General features: G+C 43.4%; 1 protein-coding gene across 5 annotated transcripts in view; it reads right to left on the bottom strand.

Moving 5' to 3' along the window:
- STXBP5L (syntaxin binding protein 5L) overlaps positions 1 to 26,695 on the bottom strand; it is a 1,301,131-nt gene that overhangs the window by 450,577 nt on the left and 823,859 nt on the right. For all 5 annotated transcript variants that reach the window (XM_069202705.1, XM_069202706.1, XM_069202709.1 and 2 more), the window contains exon 14: positions 26,609 to 26,649. In XM_069202705.1, coding sequence (XP_069058806.1) covers positions 26,609 to 26,649 — 41 coding nt within the window. The remainder of the gene's footprint in view (positions 1 to 26,608; positions 26,650 to 26,695) is intronic.

The following is a 26,695-nucleotide window of genomic DNA, read 5'->3' as shown; positions in this document are numbered from 1 at the left end:
TCTCACTCTGACAATGCACCCATGTGGTATTCCTCAAGGACCCATATGAGCCCCAACCCTTCATAACATCTACATCAAAACTCTCAGAGCCAGTTTAGATGCTTCAGACTCTTCTAAATATAAACCCTGAGAAAAACAAGTTTAGAATAATAAAGAAGTCTAATGACTCCTGTCCATCTGGCTAGGCAATCATCTTTCAATGACTTCCCACACTGCTTCAGCTTTCAAAGCAACACTGCAATCACTTAAAAAGATAGAACCTCTCCTGCAACCCCTGGAATTCCCCTGCAAGACTAGCCGAGCAAACCATGGTTGCCTCCTGCATTGATTACCGAAACTCACCATTAATGGGAGTTACGAAAACTAAGCTGGAGCCCTTAAAGCCGTCCTTCACTCAGTTCCAAGACTAGTAATCAGAACAAAATATATGTCTCCATCACATCATTTCTAAAGGACCTATACTTGCTACCAATGGAAGTGAGAATAAAATTCAAAACAGCGTGCATGGTAACAAAGCTCTACATGAAAACCAACCTAAGCTTTTGCAAAAGGAACTAAAAATACCAGGAGGTCAACAAAATGTGAGGAGTAACTAGACCGCCAATCAGTCCATCTGGGGTGCTGCACCAACCCTCTGGAAGTCTTCACAAGAACACATCAGATGCATCACTGTTTTTCAAAGACAAATTCCCAATTTTGGGGGTTTGTTTTGGAAAAATAAAATGTTTTTTAAACGTTTGGTGAATGGCATGAAAATACACAGCAGCCAGTCACCAAGCTTTTGTCCCTTGAAATCCTTTCGGTGTACAGAGATAACCACTGGGCCGGTGGTCATGTCTAACTTTGCCAGACGGTAGCCCGTCAGGGTGGCGAGGTAATGCCCTCCAACACCCCGATGCACTGTACTCCATCTGTGAAAGCCGAAATCAGCCCCTAGGAGTGAACTTGGGATTTCCCACAGCCATGGGGTATGAATTTACATATAACCTATCTCAAATGTGAATAATTTACATAGCCAGTGGTTACCCTGAAAATCTGGCCATAGCAAATCAACGCTTGACACCCTCTGCTTAACTACATATAAAATCCTACATGGCTAAAACTGGCTGACTTTCTAGACTTACCTACACAAGGCCCTTGCGTGAGCAGCTCATCAATATTTTTAAAAGAATAAACAACCTGGGTAAGGATAACAGAAAGAAGATGCGTCTAAGCAAAGTAATAGATAGCACTGTATTTTTGGTATGTTTGCTAAAAGAATCCTTTAATGTGCGCCTGTACGGGAACAATAAAGTCATCCCATTTGCACGCATGAAGCGCCTGTGCAGAGTTCTCTCCTTGGTACGCGTAAGCGACAGGGCAATTAATTTCAATCAGCCTGTGGCACTCTTCCATGTCTTTCTGACAAGGAGCATTTGGAGTTCCATCATGGGAATATGGGGTTATGATATATTGTTTTTCCCCTGCTAAAAGTGGTACAAGCAGGTGCCACACTAATAGGAACCTCACAGCAGCCTGCCATCCATCTTGAGTTGCCCTCCTTTTACCAAACTTCCCTCTGGGCACAGGAGAGGTGAGGTTATTTATTAGTCACAGGCGGTACAGCATCCATTTCAAGTCAATATCTTAAAATCAGACTTGGGTGCAAAGGGTAGTACATTAATTCTACACAGACATGTTGCTGAATGTGTGCTTCACTGCGCATGTTCTGAGAACATTGTAATTTGTTTTCAATCTCTACATTAATCCCCATGTTGTGGTTTTCTCTCTTTCACAGTGGTTGCAAGATCATCAATTTTCATGGAGTAGGAGCTGCATCTTCCCCAGGGATCTTCTGGGAGAGCACATTTCCCTAAAGACATAGCCCTGGTATTTGAATGGTTTTTTCAACTGCACAAGGAAGAGGCTGTGAATTTGCTGACACTTTTCCACTTCATGGGATGCATTCACTTGATTAATTCTCCAATGAGTCACTTTACAGTTCAGCATGAGAATTAATCTACTTAGTATATTGTAAGCAGATGCACTGCTCATTAAAAGATAAAGTGAAAAATGGGTGTAAGCGAAAAACAACTATTCATAATGTGTGACATGCTTTTGTGGTCTGTGCAAAGCAATTTCTTATCAGGCCCAATTCATACAAATGCTGAAGATGAGTAATTTGCCTTTGGCCATGTTTGGAGGTTAGTTTATAATTGCGTCCATTTAAAAACATTAATATACCCCACCTACACCAATGCAAGCAGAATCTGCATGCAATATTTAGGGGGATCTAAATCTTTGATTTTACTGAGCCTATTGCTCCATCAAAGCTTGTGTGGCTTTTTCTCTGGCATGCTGTTGAATATAACACTTCTTACTCTTACGAAGAGCTGTTTGGTAATAGGTTCCCAGTACTTACCTAGGTGCTGGAAGTAGGGGAGGGGGGGGCAGGTGCCCCAAAATAAACAGGCTGAAGTTCAGAAAGTGAATGAGGACTAAAGATGCCTTTACATTTTGTTTTTATCTTGTCACATTTGATATGCGTTCAAAGATAGAGGTCAAAGGCCAGGCTATGTCTTCTGACAAGTTGCTGCTTTTTAATTTGACATGTAGATTGGTGTTTAGTTTTCTTTCTCTGACTGCTAGGTGAGAGAATTCTGTAAAGCAAACTATCTGACAATATTTTTGGAACACAGGGAGTGTGAAAGGAAAGGCTGTAGGATGCCAGTTTGTCATTTCATAACACACAACAAAATGTAAATACCTTTAAATCAACTGTACAAATATTTCAAAACATGTCAGCAGTTAGAAAAACACAAATCAATCACTTTTTGCTAAACATGAAGTGTGATGGAAACAAAGATTTTAATAGGATCAAACCAAATCAAGACACTTAACCTGGTGATGCACAAATGATACTCAATTTCTACCCAGTTTTGTTTGTGTGCTATAAAATAAAACTGCATGTCAATGCGAATTTTGTTGCCATTTCAAGTGTTTTTTGTAAATGTCAGTGTTCTACCACACCATGCTGTAATAATATATGTGCGACAATGTGCTTCAAAATGCACCACCAGTTCCATACCACGTCCTTACCTGCAGAACTGGCATGGCTCTTGTGCTATACTCTTTCGTTGTGACTGAATTTCCAAGTTAAAAAATGAAAGGGGTCTGAAAAGCAAGTCTTCTCTCTGAGGTGTCAGGTGTAGGTGGTGTTCTAATAGGGGAGTTTTTGTTCACACTGTCAGCAGCAGGTGTTGTGATATCACAAATCAACTATACTGATGTGACAGGTGCAGTTTGCTGTTTTTTATCTGATTCACGAGACACAGCTCCCAGTTGCGCATAATGTCCTCACTCTCCCTCAAAATGTGTAAAGAAAATATATAAATTTCAGCATATCTGCATATCTGCATCCAAGGTTCATACCTTGCTGTTTTTCAGGTGTAGAAGTTATAAACAAATTTATTGTGTTGTTGTTTTTTTGTCGCATGCTGGTGTACTGTCATTGAGTTTCTCCGCTATTGTATTCTGCTATTGAGTTATGTTGTCATTTTGTGGGGTCAACGTTACATTTGTGATGCTATGTTATTGTGTCGTTGTGCTGTTCTGTTCCTGTGCAACTATGTTGGTGAGTTATGCTGCTGTTATCGCGTTCTAGTTTGCTGTGTTGTTTTCGTGCATGACGTAGCTGTGTTGTTTTGATTTTGTATTGGTGTTGTGTGGACGCTATATGGAATTATACATGTTGTACTGTTATGTTGCTTAGTTTTGTTTTTGTGCTGTGTTTTGCTCAAGTTGGTTTTGCTTTGACATTATAAAGAAGATATCTGAAGAACATCATTGCATATCTCAGACCATCCTCTCCTTTATCAGGTCCTCTTCTCAGTGTCCTGAGAGCCATGAGCACCTCCCTCACTCCATACTTTACAAATATAATCATCACTTCTCCAGTACAAAGAACAGTAATTGAATGTCTGAATCCAGGTTATCCAATAAATTAAAAAAGAGGTCCAGGACCAGACATTTTAAATGTCTTCGTCCCTGCATATACTCTTTGTTCCTAGCAAAACACTTGAAATATTTGAGGAAGTAAACACTGAAGCTACTTATAGCTGGATACAACCCTTTCCATGACTTCCAGTTGGGTTTTGGATCTGACAAAAGAGGATCCTGCCTACTCATTCTTCTTGACTTGTGAGTAGCATTTGACAAAGGTCAGTCATATCCCTCTCTTAAAGATATTGGAGTAACGAATGAGCATAAAAGCCGCAGTTCTGACCTAGACCGGGAAAATCACTCTCAACAAACTAAATTGGTCAACTCCCTCTCTTATCCCTCTCCTCTTCATCAAGAAGTTTCCCAGGGTTTTACCTTATACCCAAGGTTTATTCCATACATGCAACTCCCTCGCTTCACTGATGATTCACTCGAACATGTCTTATCATCTGTCAGTTGACGAGATTCAGCTTTATATGAAAGTATCCTCCTCAGAAAATATTTCTTGCCTTGTGCAGACCCTCCTCACGGTCCTGTGTTCTCAGATGTCGCTGAAACATATCAAATTTAAGCCACAAAAATCAGAGTTCCTTTTACTCTCCACCACCTCACGGCTATTTACCACTCCAATCTTGTCTTGATCCAGTAAGTGCACCCGAATGCAAGCCATTCATCATGGAAAGTCCTAAATAACTGGGTTTCATTTTGGACAGAAATCTAGACTTGCATGCCCCAAAAAACATTCTAGCCAGAGGAATGCAACTTCAAATCAGGCTATCCTGTGGAGGACTTCACATCACTGGTTCAATATCTAGCCCTGTTGAGACCTGACTATGGCAGCTCCTTACTTAGTGGCATATGTAAAACACAGCTTGCCCCTATAAAGACAGCAATAAATGCTACAGCTCTGCAACTGTCTTGACCCCAAAGCTCAGAACAGATCACTTAAACCCTTATCAGTTCTAGCTCACTTCCTATTTAAATTGCTCTGCATAGTTCAAAAGATTATTGCTGCTGAGGATACATATGACCTAATATGAAATTAGTGATCTTGGGAGGCTCTCCCTGACTACAGCGTGCTGAAGTCCTTCAAAATGTCATGCTGTCCTTCAGAGAATCTACACTATTAAGGAAGCAATTGTTCCCAGGGAGGCCAAGTCACATTTGAAAATCCAAACTCCCTGCTATTAGGACAAAACCCCCTTCTACATTAGCAATTTTTTCTAGATTCCAAATAAGTCTGGTTTACACTACATACAACTTTAACATAAATTAAATAAATGAACTGTGGTTATGGTTAATTTGTATTTTCCATTGAAAATATTCTATTTATTTTGGTAACACCTTTGGCGCTCTTTTGATGAATCTACACAAAGTTTGGCAGACTTTTGATGCTTTCTGCTTACATTTGTTATGCCAAGTTTAGTTCAGATCCACAAATTGAACGAGAGGCATAGTTTTACGCGGTGTTATAAAAGTAGCATTGTCTACATTAAGACGAGCTGGGTGTTTTTGATCTCTGCTACATAAAAAGCTACTGAAAAGAATTACACCAAATTTGACATGAGGTTAGAACTTTACTCTAAATAGACCTGTTTTGTGATGTGGTGCAATATTTGTGGTGCAAAAAGCTGATAGGTGAGCTTATAGGTTATTTATATATTGATGGATTATTTTAGATTTTTCCTCAAATTAGAAATTAAAAAAAAAATATTCACAAGGGAACAGATGAGAACACAGTTTCTCATCATCAAGTGCAGGACCTGCTGATCCGCTGAGGCGGTCATTAATTGATGCAAGGTTTCTGTGGTCAATTACAGATCCCACATTGTGAACAGAGCATTTGGGAAGGATATGGGGGAGTATGGGGAGCACCTTCTGACTCCAGAGGCAATATGGAGAGTGCCCTGAAATATCGCAGTAACGATGTAGTCTCACAGCTGTAGTCACATATCAGCATGAAGAACTTGAAGGTACTTATGCGACTAGATGCATAAAATGTCTACTGTAACTGCTACATAGGGACAAATTGTAGAAGAGGACATATAGAAATAAATTGCAGAAAGAGAAATATAGGGGCAGGACGGGCCAGCACAATGGTTACTGTAGGGGGGTCTTAAAAGGAGAGAGACAAAAATGAAAATGGTGAGCCATGGGCTCTGTAGTTCCTTAAGGCATATCTCTGGATCCAGAAAAAGTCACAATGGCTCACAGAGCTGAGATCAGTTTAGCAACACATCTTAGCTTTGTTGATCTTTCTTGACTTATGGAAATGTAAACATAAAAATAGATATAGCATGCTAAAATAGGCATTGAGCCAAGAAGACTGCACGCTCTGTGTCAAGAGCTCACTGCACTTAGTTGAGCTACAAGGCTGATTTAGATGAAATGAGGGCACAGCTCAGCACTTGGCGTGGCTAAAGGTCACATTCCGTGCCCAGAATGTATTGTGCACGGCCAAAGGCTATGTGAGAGGCTATATGAGATTCTGGGGATACAGGGTGCTAGAAATGGGGCTTCTGGTTGGCTAGGGTATGCACCTAAGCCAGTCAGAACCCACCACTCTAGTCAGTGCAAGTAAGTTACACACCAAAGATAACCTGAGCTCACCCCGTGATAGCTTGGCGCAGAGCAGACAGGCTTATCCCCGGAGTTACACAATAAGACACCACAAAAGAGATTCCACACACAGTGTATAAAAATACGTTTCTGTATTGGAATATACACCATAGGCCAAGAAATGACATAAATCGTAAAGTCTGGATATGAGAGCATTACTAAATGATGGTACTTGTGGTCCTGAGTCATACAGTAATCACTTATCACATAAAATACCTTATCATTGGTTATGTACAACATGAAAAACCACCAACTAAGGACTAAGCATCTGACTCCTTATAGGTCACCATAAATACAAGAAGCATGATAACTGTACATATTATGCCATTGCGGAAGAACACTCATTGTCCTGGTAATGCAAGAACCAAATTGGTTTACTGAAGGCCAGACTTTGCGGGCCGAATGGAGAGATCATGTGGCCTTCTGAAATTAAGGACAACATAAATAAACTAAGGTAACACAAAGTATTGCAGTGAGTCCTAGGGCACCGGAATGCCAGCACGCCTACTAGGTGAAATATGGTAGTTTGGTAGAAGGGGTGCAGAATGCCTTGGTGGATTCTCCAGCAGCCCGCTCACTTCCCTCCCCAGCCAGCGCAAAGGGGAACCATGCACCGGAATCGGTGCAAAGGAGGTGGGTACACCCACCTAAAGTAGGCACGAGAGGCCTCTCTCTGGCACTCGCTACTGCAGCTTGGAAAGTTGTAGAGTGTGCCCCTCTAGGACAAGAGTGGGGGAGCCTCAATGCTTCCTGGAGCCCACACCAGTCATGGACAAAGTAACTTGGGGTCGGAGGCAGACCTCGAGGCTCCAAGCCAGTATGAACATGCCTTGGTGGGCCTCGGGAATGGGGCCCGCATTATCGACCAGACACTTCTTAAGCTGATTCTTGACCAGGGCATTATCCTTCATCAGCCAGGCTAGCTTGAATCCAGTGGCACAGTGAGCATGCGACCCACGTGTGGGCACACTGTTCCCACTAAGGACGACAAAAGCCAAAAGAACAGATGACGGATGGAATGCTAAATTATGGAAACATTCACCCACAGTCACAGATCTGGGTTTAGTCCATCTTTTTTGTTTTTGGCTCAACACACCACCCCAATTTGACCTGGCAGTTTGGGCTGGATTGTTCCCATGGGGAGCAGGGTCAAGGCCAATTTGCATATGGCCGGGTGCAAACTGAGGTGGCATGGTGAGCAAAAAAACTATGGTTAAACCCAGATCTGTGACTCAGGGTGAATGATTTGTTCAGACTTCAGTCCATCATTTGTTCTTTTCACTTTCTAAAAGTGGCATTTCTAAAATAGTAATGTAAAATCCACCTTCCAAACATGCCCACACTACCCCTTCCAGATCAGAAATTACCACTCAGGCATATATAAGGACATTTCCAATGCTAACCTATGAGAGAAGTAGCCCTCGCAGTACTGAAAAACGAAATAGGCTGTCACTATTAGGACATGCAAAACATTAAAGTGCATATCCTACCTTTTACATACACAGCACCCTGACCATAGGGCTACCTAGGGCCTACCTTAGTAGTGAATTAGTTGTATTAAAAAGGGTGGTTAGGCCTTGACAAGTAGTTTGAATTACCAAGTCAATGTGCAGTAAACTGCAACACAGGCTCTGCAATGATAGGCCTGAGACAGGTTTGAAGGGCTACGTTTGTGGATGGCGCAATCAGCGCTGCAGGCCCACTAGTGGCATTTCATTTACAGGCCCTGGATATATGGTATATCACTTTACAATGGACTTACAGTTAAATTAAATATGCCAAACAGGTATTAGCCATTCATACCAAGTTTTAGAGGAGAGAGCACATGCATTTTAGAACTGTTTAGCAATGGTAAACTGTCCAGAGTCCTAAAGCCAACGAAAAGAGGGTAAGATAAATAGGAGGAGAAAGGCAAAATATTTGGGGATAACCCAGCAGAAACGTCCATTTCCAACCCAGGGTAGGAAGAGACCAAAGCCTTTTTGGAGTGGCTTATGTGGACAGATCCTGCTGCACATGGTAGAAGGCCACACACATCTCTATGGTGTGAATGGGACACAGGGCTAGGCACAGGGTGTGGCACTGGGATTGAGGCAAGATGTGGTTAGAGATCCACCAAGAGGCTAGGCCCCACTGAGCACGACCAAAAACTGAATGCAGTAAGACTGTTGCACATGGGGTTACAGGGTGTGACAAAAAGCTAGGCTTTGCACCCCCATCATGAATCTAGATTTCCACCCGTTGTCCATTCTATTGCATCATTCACCCACTCGCCCATCTACCATACCACAGACAGAAACCCACCAATAAACTAAGAGGCACCTTTATCACCAGGCAGACCTACTCAATTTGCTACTAGTCTGCAAGGGATGTCAGAGTGATATCCATAGTGTGTGTGTGTGAGAGCGAATTCTGTTAGTGAGTGGGTTGTAAAAATGCTGACAGTCGTATCAGTGAGTTACTCTGCGAGAGGAATGAGTGCTGTCTGTAGTGTGAGATTATTTGTCTGTGAGGGTGTGACACTGCTTCTAGTAATGTGTGATTGCTAGTCATAGGTGTAGAAGTGCTGCTGGCAGTGTATTACTGCTACAATGTAAGGGGTGTAAAAATGCTTCTGGTAGCATCGGACTGGTAATCTGTGAGAGGTGTGCGTGTTCCTTGTATGGTGTGGCAGCTATGCTGGTCGAAGGTGTGGGAGTCTGTATTTAGGTGGGGCTTAAACAATTCCCTTCATGTTTTGTTGAGGCTATAGCTAAGGAGACCATTGTACCTAGTTAACGCTGAATCATTCTTTCCATGAAACTTGAAAGCATTGAGCCCCATCTTTCACTGAATTGAAAGTCACTTGGATTCACCCAAGACACCAACCTCACCCTTAAAGAACACACTACCAAAAAATACAAAGAAGGCCAGGTATCAGCTGTCTTCTAAAGAAAGTTATGCCGTTTTTTACAGAAAGTAACTACCGAACTGCTGTTTAAGCCTTCGTACCCTTGCATCTGAACGGTGGTAATGCCCTGCTCCACGGCCTCCTGGAATCCACATTGCACTCTTTAAGGGCATTGTATACGCATCAGCTAGTCTCATCCAGGGATTGAAGAAATATGATCACATCACCTCCGTCATGATGGAACTCCATTAGCTCCCCAGGCCGTACAGATTCATCTTCAAAACTAGCGACATCATTTACAAAGCCATCATGACAAGAATTAACTTATTGTGTACACATGTCCCCCATCTCTGATGGTTCTTGACAGACCTGCACCCGGACCACCATCAGATTCCAGACTAGGAAGTATAAAAAAGAAAATAAAAGACAGCAGGCATTTTCCAACTATACACCCAGGATCTTGAATAACATCCACACACCAATCAGGATCACCCCAACATTGCTCTAATTTAGGAAAGAATTGAAAACCCACCTCTCTAAAGACCACTACATCACAATGCATTGCCCGTTCACAGCTCAGCTACCTCTCCATACATCCGTGGACTTTATGCTTGTCTTTGACCTTCTACAGTGTTCCACTGCCTGTTGGCTAGGTGTGCGCTATAGAAATTTACACTTAAGGTGAAATTTAACCTTAGCTTCAAACCCTGCCACAATCACTAAACCTTAATCCCCATCTAATACAATGGGGTGAGAGGCTATAGCTTAGCACTGCCCATCCACCGTACCTGATGGGGCTGAGGTTTTTTGCTCAGAAGCAGGAGGGAGTTATGTTACTTCTCTGGACAAGTGACAAGTGCTTTCAGAGAGGGGGCGATGTTGGGGCTTCTCTACATTGCTTCTCCCACAACGTGCTCAAGCGAGAGGAGGGACAATCAATGTTTATTTTAAAATATCTTCACATGTTCAATGTTTTTATTACATCTCTTCATATGTTCCTGAAGATCAGTGGAGAGATAAAGAGGTGGAGAAATAGAGGTGGCAAGAAATATGCATAATGTTTAAAGAGGTGAAGAAAAGGGATCGAGACGAACAGACAGAGATATAGTCAAAAAAGTGACAGAGAGAGAAGAGCAAGGTCAGAAAGGAGAGAGGCAGAGCTGAAACTGAGTGAGATATTTTGGGTATATTGAGAGAGAGGTAAGGCAGAGAGAGCTGAGATGGGGAAAGAGGTTAAGAGACTAAGGGAGTGGAGGTAAGATGAAGTAAGGCGAGAGAAATGACAGAAAGCCTGAGAAGAGCCACCAAGCGCCTGCGCGTATGAGCCTAAAGGCCGGACAGCCGAGGCATGCACACAAAGGGGTAGATTTATTTTCAGCACAGATATTGCTGTGCTGAGTTGTGCAAGGAGAAGAAAGCAGTGCACAGCCATATTATTAAAAATAGCCTGCTGCTGCCCGTACCCACACGCTGCCGCGCAGCCTTTGCGCTATGGTGCAGAGCTGTCTAGCTTAGGGCTTGTACTTGAAGCATACCCTCCCAGTCTACAGCCCTATGCCCACACACATTCTTAAACATTCCATTGTACATGTGCTGTAAAGTGCAGCAGTCGTGCAATGTGTGGAATGTTTGCAGAAAGAAAACTATTTCTCCATGTTAGTGCCTACTTCAATGAGGTGATAGTTTCTGACACAAAGCCCAGCCTGGCTATCTGCAGTAGATTAGAATTTGTGTAGAAATAAAGAATGACTATGAGTGCTTTCTCTAACCTCTCCAAGTAATGCACTTTTGAAGCAAAGTGGTGCAAGCAGATCAAAGAGTTACTTGCATTGAGAAAAAGGCACCTTTCCAGCATAAAATAACTTTCACGCTGGAAAGTAAATTTCCTTGCAAGAGTTTGCGCTGCTTTGCAGCACTTTGCATGGCTTTTCCCAGCACAAATCCTTAGTAAACTTGTCCCTAAGTTTCTGTTAAGTATGCTCTGCTGTGAAATAAAAAACAACTTTTTTTATGAGCAGCAATTTCGGCTGTCCACTCACTTTACCAGGGGCCCCCTTAGAAGGTGGGGTCCCTGGAAAATTGCCCATTTTGCCCATGCCTTACAACTTCTCTGGCAGCAAGGTACAGACGTTGGCAGAAGCATGAAGTTGCAGAGCTCCCATGTTTTCCAGGTCCACACGTGACTAGCTCATCCAGACTATGGGCCTGATTTAGAACTCGGCGGACGGGTTACTCCGTCACAACGGGGATGGGTCTCCCATCCCCTGAAATCTAAATCCCATTCTATCCTAGGGGATTTAGATTTCTGAGAACAGGATATCCATCACTGCTGTGACGGAGAAACCCGTCTGCCAAGTTCTAAATCAGGCCCTAGGTATTTTGCTTTGTATTCTGGGACTAAAAGTCCTGATTTAAAAAAAACACCACAAGCCCCAAAACCAAAGCCAAAACCTAGACTGGATTAGTCAAGCAAGGACTGTGCAAACTTGGAGGTCTGAAATTGTTTCTGCCTTAACTAGATCCTTAGGTAGACCCCCACAAAGCATGTTGCCAATTTCTGAATCCTGATATGTGTGAGCTGATGTGGCTGCAACTACAGTCCCTGGAAGCACTCATAAAGCATTTCATTCTACACTGCCTGAAGACCCGGTGTCAGAAACAACAGCCATTGGGATCAAGGGTGGAAATGAGGCAAAGAATAGAGAAGAAAGTTTATTGACAAGGTTAATTAAAACCATCACAATTCAAGTGTACATCTATTATAAATACTTAACAACTCACTAAATAAATTAAAACTCTTAAAGACATGATTTGCTTATAAAAAAAAAAGAAAACAAAATCATATCATACTAATAACTTATACGTCATAAAAACCTGCTCCGCTAATTTCATCCTTGTTCTTGATCAGTTTTCTCATTCCCATATTGCAGCTGCACTATTAATGGCTCAAAATAAGTTTCAGGGAGTATCCTTAAATAATTAACACTAAATCGTGTCTATATCCTTTAACGTGATAATTAAATTGTACGTCTTTAAAACCTGCTCCACTAATTGCAGCCTAGTTCTTAATCAGTTTTCTTGCTCCCATATTGCAGCAGCATTGTTAATTGCTAAAATTAAATTTCCCTAACCCATTCTTATAGCTGATTTTTGGCTGCAATTAGCCATTTAAAATTGTTCAAAATGAAACAGTTTCTAGGGCTACTTTTCACAGTAACGATGTACATAGCTAATTTTATTTGGGCACACTACAATTTAATTCAATTAAAAGTGTTCAAAACAAACTGATGCCACTTCTCAGCAAAGAAATGAACAAGGTACAACCTCCTGCAATATGTTTGGCGCTAGGTTCAAAAAGGACAAAGCAGTGGGTTTGACCATAGGCAATCTCGCAAAGTACCAAAATGTAGTGAACCCTAGAAAACCCACCCTCTAACTGGGATAACCATTCCCAGAAACATGTTGGCTCTTGGGTGAACAAAGAGCGGTTTAAAGTCAAAGTTCTAGTATGCAGTCAAACAGGCCTGTGAACTATGATGTTCAGTGACAAAGGACCAGTAGACGCAGGATCATCTACGGCTCTAGCTGATCATCGAAGTCCAGGTCACAGACAGCTGGCAACTAGTGCTGCAAATGGGCTGGGTGAAGTAGAACCTTTCCGCTTGGTATGAAACTTTAGGTGGTCATAAACCATAAACAGCTAGTCAAGGTCAAAACTTTCAGGTGCTAAGGGTGTCAACAGGACCAACTGCAGTAGTGATTGTAGAAATGTATATAAATGTTACAATATCTACAACATCATGGGGTCTAGAACGATTGACCAAACTGCTCTGAATAAGACTAAGGCACAGGGACCGGGCCACATGACTTAGGGGTAAAGGACAACATGGTTAGGCAGAAAAGGTGCTGAATGTGAAAAGCTGGTCAGGGCAATGATGATTCCCCACAATTTTGTTAGAAAGCTTAACACTCTGTAAATAATGTAGATGTGAGAGAAAATTGATAATTGGTTCCGACTATTTTAGCTGACAAACAGACACAAAGAGATATAGGTTGCATTAATAGGAGAAAACAAGCATTGGCCAAGTCAATGAGTCTGGCCGTTTGTTGGGGAAACAGTTCAGCTATAGTCAGGCGACACTGTGTGTGCTGCCCCAAACAGCCCTAAAAACAAGAACCCCATATTGGCCCACAACAACAGAAGCAAGTAATAGGGTCCCTTTGCTGAACAGGGTACATTAGCAGAGTTAAGCTGACCCCTCAAACAGAATACTGAAAAGGAGTCAGAATATGCAGTTTGTATTGAAGGCGATGAATTTAAAAGGGATGCATAGCAAGATATTGCATAATAGATGTACTTTCATAACATTTTTAAGAAAGCCTTTGTGTGCTCACATCTTCCCTTTTTAACAAAAAACAGTCAATTTAGCACATTGTCACGAAAGAAAAGTAAAAACAAATAAACGCACAAAAGTGATTCATTAGTAGCACAACAGGCTAAAAGTGTTAAAAAAAAACATAAGCTAGTAATTAAAAGACTGTCATGCCAGAAGTTACTTACCTTCGGTAAGGCTTTTTCTGGTGTATACAGTAGCTACCCGTGGATTCCTCACCTTATGAATTCTCCCAATGCATCAGCATTTAACAGAAATTTTTCCTACCACTCCACGTCGATGACTACATCACAATAGCATGGCTCAGCACGCGACCCCATCTGACGCCATCGGAGCCATAAGAAGTCATCGTCGGAGTGCTGACGTTAGTTTCACCATTTTTTACCATGCCTTGGAGGCGAACAGGTGAATACCGACATCACAAGCACAACATTTGCAAACTCAATAAATATGGAAAATGTCACTTACCCAGTGTACATCTATCCGTGGCATGTAGTGCTGCAGATTCACATGCTATGCATATCCTTCCGACATCTAGTGTTGGGTTTGGAGTACTACAAGTTGTTTTTCTTTGAAGAAGTCTTTTCGGAGTCACAGGATCGAGTGACTCCTCCTCTCGGTTCCATTGCGCATGGGCATCGACTCCATTTTTAGATTGTTTTCCCACAGAGGGTGAAGAAAGGACTGATAGAGTATAGAAAATAAAAGAGATGTCCATGCAAATGTAAATGTATATACATATGTACAAATGTTAGTGACTTAAACGACTACAGGCTTCCAGGGAGGAGGGAGGTTGCATGTGAATCTGCAGCACTACATGCCACAAACAGATGTACACTGGGTAAGTGACATTTTCCATTCAATGGCATGTGTAGCTGCAGATACACATGCTATGCATAGACTGCAAAGCAGTTAGTCCTCCCAAAAAACAGTGGCTAGCCTGTAGGAGTTGAAGTTGTTTGGAATAATGTCTTTAAGACAGCTTGGCCTACAGTGGCATGTTGCTGTGAGAAAACATCAACACAGTACTGTTTTGTAAATGTATGAGGAGTTGACCATGTAGCTGCTTTACATATGTCATCTATTGGTATGTTTCCTAAAAAAGCCATTGTCATACCATTCTTTCTTGTAGAATGTGCTGTAGGAGTGATCAAAAGTTGTCTTTTGGCTTTGATATAACATGTTTGATTACATCTAACAATCCATCTTGCTATACCTTGTTTTGATATACGATTGCCTGTGTGTGGTTGTTGGAAAGCAACAAAAAGTTGTTTTCTTTTCCTAAAATCTTTAGTTCTGGCTATGTAGTACATTAAAGCTATTTTGAGATCTGCCACAGAATCTGGCTGTGGAAAGAAGACTAGCAATTCCACTGTTTGATTGATGTGAAAATGAGTTACTACTTTTGGTAGAAATGTGGGATTTGTTCTTAGTGCAACTTTATGTTTGTGCACTTGGAAAAAAGGTTCTTCAAGAGTGAAGGCTTGTATTTCACTAACTCTTTTTAAAGAAGTAATAGCCACAAAGAAGGCAACCTTCCATGTTAAAAGTTTAATTTGGCAAGAGTGCAAGGGTTCAAAAGGTGGTCCCATGAGTCTGGTAAGTACAATATTTAAATTCCATGATGGAACAGGTGGTGTTCTCGGTGGAATGATGTGTTTTAATCCTTCCATGAAGGCTTTGATAACAGGAACTCTGAATAGAGAAGTATGTTGAATAGTTTGTAAGTATGCAGATATTGCAGTAAGGTGTATTTTTATGGAGGAAAAAGCCAAATTCTATTTCTGTAAATGATGTAAATAGCATACAATATCTTGTATAGATGCTGTAAGTGGATCTATGGTCTTAGATTGACAATAGTAGACAAATTGTTTCCACTTGTTTGCGTAGCACTGTCTAGTAGTAGGTTTTTGTGCTTGTTTAATTACTTCCATACATTCAGATGGAAGATTTAAATAACCAAATTCTATGACTTCAGGAGCCAAATCGCTAGATTGAGAGCAATGGGGTTTGGATGCCTGATTTGACCTTTGTTTTGTGTTAACAAATCTGGTCTGTTTGGGAGTTTGGAGTGAGGTACTACAGATAGGTCTAATAGTGTTGTGTACCAAGACTGGCGTGCCCATATTGGTGCTATGAGTATCATGTTGAGTGACGTTTGACGCAATTTGTTTACTAGAAATGGAAGGAGTGGGAGAGAGGGAAAAGCGTAAGCAAATATCCCTGACCAATTGATCCAGAGGGCATTGCCCTTGGATGGGGGATGAGGGTGTCTGGATGTGAAGTTTTGGCATTTTGTGTTTTCCCTTGTTGTGAATAGATCTATGTCTGGTGTTCCCCACCTTTGAAAGTACTTTTGAAGTACTTGGGAGTGAATCTCCCATTTGTGTGTCTTTTTGTGATTTCTGCTGAGGAGATCTGCCAAATGATTGTCTATTCCTGGAATGCATTGTGCTAGTAGATGAATTTGATTGTGAATTGCCAATTTCCAAATTATTTGGGCTAGAAGGGACAGCTGAGATGAATGTGCCCCTCCCTGTTTTTTGAGATAATACATGGTTGTCATGTTGTCTGTTTTTATGAGAACATTCTTCTGTTTGAGAAGAAGTTGAAATGCTTTTAGGGCAAGGAACACAGCTAATAATTCTAGGTGGTTTATATGTAGCTGTTTCTGTTTGACATACCATTGCCCTTGAATGGTCTGATTGTTTAGGTGAGCTCCCCAACCAATCATTGATGCATCTGTTATAATTATGGTTTGAGGCACAGGGTCTTGAAATTACCACCCCTTCATTAAATTGCTGCGATTCCACCATTGAAGGAACATATGTGCTTGGCGGTCCGTCAACACTGTATCTTGAAGTTGACTGTGTGCTTGTGACCATTGTTGTGCAAGGCACTGTTGTAAGGGCCTCATGCTTAATCTTGCATGTGGGACTATTGCTATGCAAGATGCCATCATTCTTAAAATTTTCATGATAAATTTTACAGTGTATTGTTGATTTGGCTGTATAAGTGGTATTACATTTTGGAAAGCTTGCTTCCTTTGTATATTTGGATACGCTAGAGCTAGTTGAGTATTTAGGATAGCACCTAGATACAGTTGTACTTGTGTTGAAGGTGTGACTTTTGGTAGTTTATAGAAAACCCTAGTGTGTGCAGAGTTTCTATCACATAATGCGTATGTTTTTGGCATTGTGTAAGATTGTTTGATTTTATTAGCCAATCGTCTAGATATGGAAAGACATGGATGTGTTGTCTTCTTAAGTATGCTGCTACTACTGCTAGATACTATGTGAACACCCTTGGAGCTGTTGTTATGCCTGATGGCAACACTTTGAACTGGTAGTGTTTTCCTGCTATGACAAACCTGAGGAATTTTCTGTGAGCTGGGTGGATGGTATGTGGAAATACGCATCTTTGAGGTCTAGAGCAGTCATACAATCTTGTTTTTGCAGTGGTGGAATAACATCTTGCAGAGTTACCATGAGAAAATGCTCTGACAAGATGTATAGATTGAGGGGCCTGAGGTCAAATATGGGCCTTAGGGTGCCATCTTTTTTTGGAATTAGGAAGTATAGTGAGTATACTCCTGTTCCTTGTTGGGACTGTGGAACTAATTCTATTGCTTGTTTTAGTAGCAGAGATTGAACCTCTTGTTGTAACAGAACTGTATGTTCTGGGTGACAACTTGTGATATCTTGGTGGAATGTTAGGAAGGGTGGTTATCAATTCTAGGCAATAGCCATTGCGGATAATTGATAATACCCAGTTGTCTGTGGTGATATTTTGCCAATGAGAGTGGAACTGCTGTAGTCTTCCCCCCACAGGAGATGTGTGGAGTGGAAGGGAGGGAAGGAAGTCACTGCTTTGGTTGTGTTGTTGTTTGGAGGTTTGGAATTTACCTCTATTCCTAAAGTATTGACCTCAATATGTTCCTCTAAACCCACCTCGTTGATACTGGGTTTGATGTGGCTGCTTTGTTTGTGAGGTAGAAGCCTCAGAGGATTGTGCTTTAAAACCTCCTCGAAACTGTGGTCTTCGAAATGAACCTCTATATGGTGTGGTGTACAAAGCGCCCATTGCTTTCGCAGTATCTGAGTCCTTTCTCAGTTTTTCAATTGTAGTGTCCACTTCTGGGCCAAAGAGGTGCTTCTTATCAAAAGGCATGTTAAGTACAGTCTGTTGAATTTCTGGTTTAAAACCAGAAGAGCGTAGCCATGCATGTCTTCTGATTGTGATGGCCGTGTTTACACTCCTTGAAGCTGTATCAGCAGCATCAAGGGCAGATCTTATTTGATTATTACTAATGGCTTGCCCTTCCTCTACCACTTGTTGTGCCCTCTTTTGGTGGCCTTTTGGGAGATGCTGTATAATGTCCTGCATTTCATCCCAATGGTCCCTATCATAGCTGGCTAGCAGTGCTTGAGAATTGGCAATTCTCAACTGATTTGTTGCCTGTGAAGCAATTCTTTGTGCCGCTGCGTAAAAATGTCTGCTCTCTTTATCAGGAGGAGGTGCATCTCCTGAAGACTGACTATTTTCCCTCTTTCATGCTGCACTGACTACTACTGAATCTGGAGGCGCCTGATGAGTAATATAATCTGGGTCAGAAGGTGCAGGCTTATATTTTTTCTCTATTCTAGGTGTGATAATCCTAGATTTTACAGGCTCGCTAAAGATTTGGTCTGCGTGTTTTACCATGCCTGGTAACATTGGGAGGCACTGGTACTTGGAATGCGTTGAAGATAGTGTATTAAATAAAAAATCTTCTTGTAAGGGCTCTGAATGCATTGTTACCCCATGGTAAGCTGCAGCCCTGGATATGACCTGGTTGTATGCAGTGGTATCTTCTGGTGGAGATGGTTTCGATGGGTAAGTATCTGGGTCATTATCTGGGATGGGATCAGGGTCATAAAGATCCCATGGGTCTGCTATGTCTTCTTGTGAATAAAATGAGTGTGTTGGAGAAGGCATTGGTGGAGGGCTGGTATGAGGTGAGACAGATAATTGAAGAGAATGAGGAGGAGAAGCATGAAGAGGTAAAGGCTTCTCCTCTTGTTTTTGCACCTTTGCTGGTGGGTTTACAGTGTCCAGTTCCTCTTGGAAAGCCAGCTTCCTTTTTGTTTTTAAAGGAGGTTCAGTAACAATCCTCCCTGTGTCTTTATGGATGTGTATCCTGGATTGTCTCTCATCCATAATTGGTAGAATGGGCTCAATGTCCGACTCTTCCTCAGAGGTTTTATGTGTTTCTCTCAGTTTTTTTGAAAGTCCTTGTTCCTCTGCATATGAGTATTTTTTCGGTTCTGAAGTTTGTTGTTTTTTCTGTACCGAAAATGTTGAGCAAGGTCCCGGCTCCAAAGCCGACTGACGAATTTTTGACTCCGAAACTGTTTTTTTTACTTGAGTCCGAAATGGAGCCTTTGATAGTTTTACTCGACTCTGAAGTCGACGGAGGAGTGGCCTTTTTCGGCGCCGACCCCGAAGGATGATCGCCAACAGTGTTTTTCCGGGCCGAACCATGGCATTCTGGCAGTGGTGTACCCAAATTTTTTTTGTGCAGGGGTGTAGGGGCAGACGTACTCACATGCTGGCCAGCTGTGATGGGTCTGTCGTCCTCTGATTCCTGTCTGGAGTCTATGTCTCGGATGGAGACTGCTGTCTGCACCTGCTCTTCTTCAGCGATGTCAAGATGTTCACTGCTTTTCGACGCCATTTCGAGTCTTCGGGCTCTGCGATCTCTGAGAGTCTTTTTTGAATGAAACGACCGACAGGCCTCACAATTTTCCTCCTGATGGTATGGAGAAAGGCACAAGTTACAAACCAAGTGCTGGTCTGTATAGGGATACTTTGCGTGGCACCGAGGGCAGAATCAGAATGGAGTCCGATCCATTAGGCTTTCCACGCGGTAGGACCGTATAGGCCCGAGTTGGGTGCACGCGCCCAGAAGGGCAAACAAAAATACATTTCCGACGGTACTACCGGTTCAATGCTAGATGGAGAACAAGATCGAAACAATACAGACGAAAAGAAAGGTTTTCCAAATCAAAATCTCGGAGCGAGAGGAAACCCGTCCAAACCCGACGGGGGAAAGAAAACAATCTAACAATGGAGTCGATGCCCATGCACAATGGAACAGAGAGGAGGAGTCACTTGATCCCATGACTCAGAAAAGACTTCTTCGAAGAAAAACAACTTGTAACACTCCAATCTCAACACTAGATGTCGGAAGGATATGCATAGCATGTGTATCTGCAGCTACACTTGCCATCGAACATATATATATATATATATATATATATATATATATATATATATATATATATATATATATATATATATATATATAAATCATTCTTTATACAAATACATATATAAAAGTCAAATATATATACAAATATACGTACCATCTATAACATTAATAGTACTCTTGGTATGACCAGACAGGCAACAGGGAGGCGGTGGGACTGTGAGGAATCCACAGGTAGCTACTGTATCCACCAGAAAAAGCGTTACCGACGGTAAGTAACTTCTTGTGGATTCCTCACCTTATGAATAGAATCCCAAAGCAGTTCCGCACTCGAAGGTGGGTGCCCGACTGGTCAAAGAAAGAAGTCCGGCAAAACAGAACAGGCAAGATGGCCATCCCTCCTAACTTCTGAGTCTAAGCAATAATGCTTTGCGAAAGTGTGGAGGAAAGCCCAAGTTGCTGCGTTACAAATATCAACAACTGGTACACCTCTAGCTAAAGCCAAAGTGGCAGCCCTGGTGGAATGAGCCCTAAGGCCCTCAGGAGGAACCTTCTTTGCTAGTGAATAACAAATCATAATGCAAAGAATGGCCCACCTTCAAAAAAAGAGTCCTCTTGTGGGCAGCTTTGCCCCTCATTTTGCCCACATATCCAATGAAATGCTGATCATCAATTCTGAAGTCTCTCGCCCTTTCTATGTAGAAGCTCAGGGCCTTTCTCGGATCCAAGCAATGCAACCTTTCCTCCTCCATTGATGGATGGGGAGCAGGGTAAAAGGACAGGAGAGTTACAGATTGTCCCATATGGAAGGGAGCGACTACCTTAGGAAGGAAAGCCGCCCTGGTTCACAGCACCACCTTGTCAGCATGAAAGGTAGTGAAAGGTGGTTTCACACTAAGAGCCTGAAGCTCACTCACACATCTAGCTGATTTGATGGCTGTTAGAAAAACTGGCTTAAAAACTAAAAGCCTCAATGGGCAAGTATGCATAGGCTCAAACGGTGAAACCATCAAAAAAGTACAAACTAAATTCCAATCCCACTGAGGCATTACAAACGGTGTGGGAGGAAACTTGTTTGTTAACCCCTTAAGGAACCTGAGAACTATAGGGGACTTAATTAAGGAAAGCTGATCAGGTAGGCAAAGAAAAGTCGACAGTGCTGATAAATAGCCTTTCACTGTCGCAACTGCAGAACCTTTCTGTGCTAAGGAAAGTTCAAACTGCAAAATGTTAGATAAATGGGCCTTTAAGGGATCAATTTGTCTCTCTCCACACCAAGTAACAAATTTCGCCCATCTACTGGCACAGTCAGTCTTGGTGGAGTGTCGCCTGGCCGATAAGATAATGTCCACCACTTCTTGAGGGAGAGAAAAAGAAATCAGATTGCCTTGTTCAATCTCCAGGCAGGTAGGTGCAGGCCCTGGAGGTGGAGGTGTAGAACCTGCTCCTGCGACTGCGAGAGGAGGTCTACCCTGTGAGGGAGATGAAGCGGAGGGCACAGTGAGAGTTGAAGGAGGTCTGTGTACCACACCCTTCTTGGCCAATCCGGGCTATTAATATGACTTGGGCTCGATCTTGGCAAATCTTCCTCAGAACTCGAGGAATCAAGGGTATTGGAGGAAACGCGTAAAGCAGTTGGCCGCTCCAGGTCAGCTGAAATGCGTCCTCCAACACCCCCTGCTTCGGATACTGGAGGTTGCAGAACGACGGGCAGTGTGCGTTATCGTGAGTGGCAAACAGGTCTATCTGAGGTGCTCCCCACATCCAGAAGATGTGAAGTACCACGTCCCGATGGAGACGCCACTTGTGATCGGCCGAAAAAAGCCCACTGAGACCGTCCACACGTACGTTGAGACCTCCGGCCAGATGGTTTGCTACTATGCAAATCTGATGGTCCTGCGCCCAGGACCAGAGACGCGCAGCCTCTCTGCAGAGAAGGAACCACCCTACTCCTCCCTGATTGTTGATGTACCACATCGCTGTAGTGTTGTCTGTTAAGACTTATACTGACTGACCATGAATGGATGGGAGGAGGGTCTTGAAAGCCAGATGAATCGCCCACAGTTCCAACAGATTGATGTGAAACATCTGTTTTACTGGAGAGCAAAGGCCTTTGATCTCCAGGTCCTCTAGATGAGCTCCCCACCCTAGAGTGGAAACATCCGTTATGACTGTGGTCACCGGAGGTGGTAGACAAAACGGCCTTCCTTGAGAGAGGCTGCCGTCCACAGTTCACCATTGCAGATCGACTGCAGTGTCTCTGGAGATTGCTATCGACTCCGTGAGATCCCCTTTGTGTTGAAACCACTGCTTGTTGAGGCACCACTGGAGAGCACTCAAGTGCCAATGTGCATGAGTGACCAACAGAATGAAGGAAGCGAACAGACTGAGCAGACGTTGGACCTTGAGAACTGGAACAGCTGCTCCCTTTTGAAACATTGGAATCATCGCCTGAATGTCCTGAATCCTCTGTGGAGGAGGGTAGGCCCGATTCAATGTTGTGTCCAGTATTGCCCCTACGAACAGGAGGCACTGAGACGGCTCCAGGTGAGACTTGGGCACGTTTACTGTAAAGCCCAGGTTGAACAACAACTGGGTTGTCACCTGCAAATGATGCAGCACGAGCTCTGGGGACCCGGCTTTGATCAGCCAATTGTCCATGTAAGGGAATACAGATATTCCCTTCGTTCTGAGGTCCGCTGCAACCACTGCCATCACCTTCATGATGACTCAAGGTATGGAAGTAAGACCAAAAGGAAGGACTGCAAACTGGTAGTGTTGCAACCCTACCATGAGCCGGAGATACTTCTTGTGCGACTTCAGAAAAGGGATATGAAAATAGGCATCCTGCAAGTCGATAGACACCATCCAGTCTTCCTTGTTCAACGCAAGAAGCACCTGTGCTAGGGTCAGCATTTTGAACTTTTCCTGCTTGAGGAACCAATTCAAAATCCTCAGATCCAGGATAGACCCCAATCGACCATCCTTCTTGAGAATCAAGAAATACCTTGAATAACATCCCTGATCCCTTTCCTGCTCCGGAACCAACTGCACTGCACCTTTTAACAAAAGAGTATACACCTGCTGCTGAAGCAAGAGGAGATGCTCTTCTGTGCAAAATGAATGATGGGGAGGGAAGGGGGGAAATTCCCGAAAGGGAAGGGCATAACCTTTTCCCACTACGCTCAACACGCAAGAGTCCGATGATATTAACAGCCTTCTATTCACGGGTAGGACATGCTGGTGAAATGTGCGAGAACTAGGGCTGCTTCCCTGGAAAGACTCCCCAGGAGGATGAAGAGGAGGAGGTAGGCTGCTGGACGGCTCCCCACATTCAAACTCTCCCACGACCCCTGTAGGACCTGTAGAGAGGGTTGGCAGGGTGTTGGCATAGGACTGCTGCCTCCCAGGTAAAGACGATCCACGGCCAAACCGTCTGAATCTGCAGAAAGGTCTGAAGGGAGTAGAAGAAGCTTGAACGCCCAAAGAATTTGCAGTGGCTCTGCTATCTTTGAACCTTTCCAAGGCTGAGTCTGCCTTTGCTCCAAATCGCCTTGCACTGTCAAATGGGAGGTCCATCAATGTGGCCTGCACATCAGAGGAAAACGCTGAACCTCTGAGCCAAGCATGCCTCCTAGTTGCAGTGGAAGTCCCCATGACTCCAGCAACTGAGTCTGCAGTGTCCAGTCCTGATTGAATCACCTGCTTAGCTGCCGATTGGCTGTCCTGCAACAGTACACTAAAATGCTCCTGAACGTCTTGCGACAACTTAGGGACTACCTCCTTCGCCGTATCCATTAAGGCATAAATGTATCTTCCAAGTCCACAGGTTGCATTTATCGATTTTAAGGCCATGCTTCCACAGGAGAAGCATTTCTTTGTTGACTGTTCCATGCGCTTTGACTCCCTATCAGATGGCGTTGTAGGGAATGAACCTAGAGCCGATCTAGATTAACAAGAAGCTTGCACCACAAAGCTTTCTGGCGTTGAGTGTTGGGACAGAAATTGTTACTCACCAGGAGCCGCCTTGTACCTTCTGGCTACAACCTTAGAAACCACAGGTGTAGTAACCGGTTTCTTCCATATCCCTAATATGGGTTCTGTTAAGGCATCATTGATTGGGAGGAGGGGCTCTGAAGAGGAAGCTGATGGATGTAAAACCTTCATCAGAATACTATTTTTTTACTCTGACGCAGGCAATGGCAAGTCCAAAAATTCTGTCGCCTTCCTTATCACCTTATAGTAGGTAGCCACTTCTGCCATGAGTTCACCTCCTGGGGATAAAAGCTCCCACTCAGGGGACGTATCCAACCCACTAGCAGAGTCTAATCCCTGAAAATACTTTGAAGGCCCCAGGATTTCTCCTTGCTCCAATTGTTGTTGTTGCTGTTGCTGTTGTTGTTCCTCTTGATACTGCTGCTCCTTCAGAAGTCTCAAGGCCTTCCTTCTACACCTTGCCTGGACTCCAAATGTGGCGTCAATAGAGAATTGATTGACGTCAAGGATGCAGGCTTTGAAGGAGATGGCAACACAGGTGGAGGATGGGGAGGCGGCGAATCCACACTCCACGCCGAAGTAGAGCATCAAGATCCATCCGAAGCCAGTATCCATGCCGCTGGTGCCATCATCCGGGGTAGAGGTGGTGACACCCTCTGCGCCGTGCCAGTACCATCATAAGGTGTTGCTGGTACAAAGGGCATAAATGGGGCCTGCTTATACGGCGCTGGCAACCCCAGTGTAGAAACCAACTGACCCGTGGGACCAGCAGGTGCACCAGAGGGGAACATCGCCTTATGAAAAATGCTAAACATACTCTTGTTCCCCTTGAGGTGGTTGCACTGGATCTGGCACTCGAGCCCCAAACTCCTGACCGTGGGAGGATGTAGGGGAAAAATTATCAGTTGGAATCACAGGCAACTCTGTGATCTCAATCAAAGTCAGTGGCAGAGATGCCTCGGATGACTGTGGTTGTGGAGTCACAGTGGGGCTGACTTCCCAAGCTGTGTGGTGCCATCTAGGGGGAGACTCTGACCGATCTCTGAATGAGCGGCGCCATGAGTCATGCCATCGGTGTCACTTCTTATGAGACCTCGATGATCTGTGCGACAAAGTGTCCCGTGTCCTCGACCTTCGCCGACCTCTTTTCTCCTTCTTAGCTTTTGACAGAAAAAGCTTAGGGCCAGATGTAGCAAGCCTTTTGCGCCTCGCAAACTGCGAAAAACGCAGTTTGCGAGGCGCAAAAGGCCAAACGCGATGCACCACCGCAAATTGCGAGTCGGTACCGACTCGCAATTTGAGGCTGCGACTTGCAAATAGGAAGGGGTGTTCTCTTCCTATTTGCGACCGCATCGCCATGCAGAGTTGCTTTGGGACCGCGAATGCGGTCGCAAACCAACTCGCAGTTACCATCCAATTGAAGTGGATGGTAACTCATTCGCAAAAGGGAAGGGGTCCCCATGGGACCCCTTCCCTTTGTGAATGCCAATAAAAATATTTATTCAGAGCAGGCAGTGGTCCTATGGACCACTGCCTACTCTGAAAAAACCGAAACCAAATGGTTTCGGTATTTTTCTTTTTGCAGCTCGTTTTCCTTTAAGGAAAACGGGGCGCAAAAAGAAAAAAAAACACTGCTTTATTCAAAAAACAGTCACGGACATGGTGGTCTGCTGTCTCCAGCAGGCCACCATCCCTTTGAGTGCCTAGACTCGCTATGGGGTCGCAAACTGCGACCCACCTCATTAATATTCATGAGGTGGGTCTTTGCGACCCCATAGCGAGTCGCAGAAGGTGTCTGAGACACCTTTCTGCATGCACTTTTGCGAGTTGCTATGAGTCGCAAACTGCAAGTCGCAATTTTTTACTTACCTACATCTGGCCCTTAGCCTCTCTCTCTTTCGGATCTTTCGGGTTCATGTGTTGGCAGGACAGCAACCTGCCACATCGTGATCAGAACTAAAACACCAGAGGCAGTTCTCATGCGGCTCCGTCACCGACAAATGGCCTCCGCACTCGCTACAAAGTTTAAACCAGTATTTCTTTGTTGGGGACATTGTAGCACTACAAAATAATTCCCTCGATACAGTTGAGATATAAGGAGAGGTAGAAAACCGTTAGCGTTGAAGGCACGGGAAAAAGGGAACTGACGTCAGCTTGCCAGTGAGGACTTCTTATGGCTCCTATGATGTCAGACGGAGTCTTGTGCGGAGCTGAGCAATTGAGACGTCCTTGTCGACGTGGAGAGCTAGGAAAAAAATTCCTTCGAATGATGCTGCACTCGGAGAATTCATAAGGTGAGGAATCCACAGGTAGTTGTATCCATCAGAATAATACATTAATTAATAAATACACTGTGGCTCTTTTACAGCCAAGATCTAGTAGCTTTTGCAAATGGTTGTTTATAACACAGTACACAATTTTCAATAGCAGGGAAAACACACGTGATTACAATAATTAAAAAGGAGACTTTTAACTTACTCGCAGACGCATCCCAAAACTTGATTGACCCATCTGCATGCCTGAAGAACAAAAACTGTAGTTTAAAAAAAGATTTTCTTAAACACT

This window comes from Pleurodeles waltl, chromosome 8 (assembly GCF_031143425.1).
Source record: "Pleurodeles waltl isolate 20211129_DDA chromosome 8, aPleWal1.hap1.20221129, whole genome shotgun sequence".
In the NCBI taxonomy this organism is placed as follows: domain Eukaryota; kingdom Metazoa; phylum Chordata; class Amphibia; order Caudata; family Salamandridae; genus Pleurodeles; species Pleurodeles waltl.
Note: the sequence above shows the minus strand (reverse complement) of the source record. Positions and strands in the feature narration are given on the sequence as shown.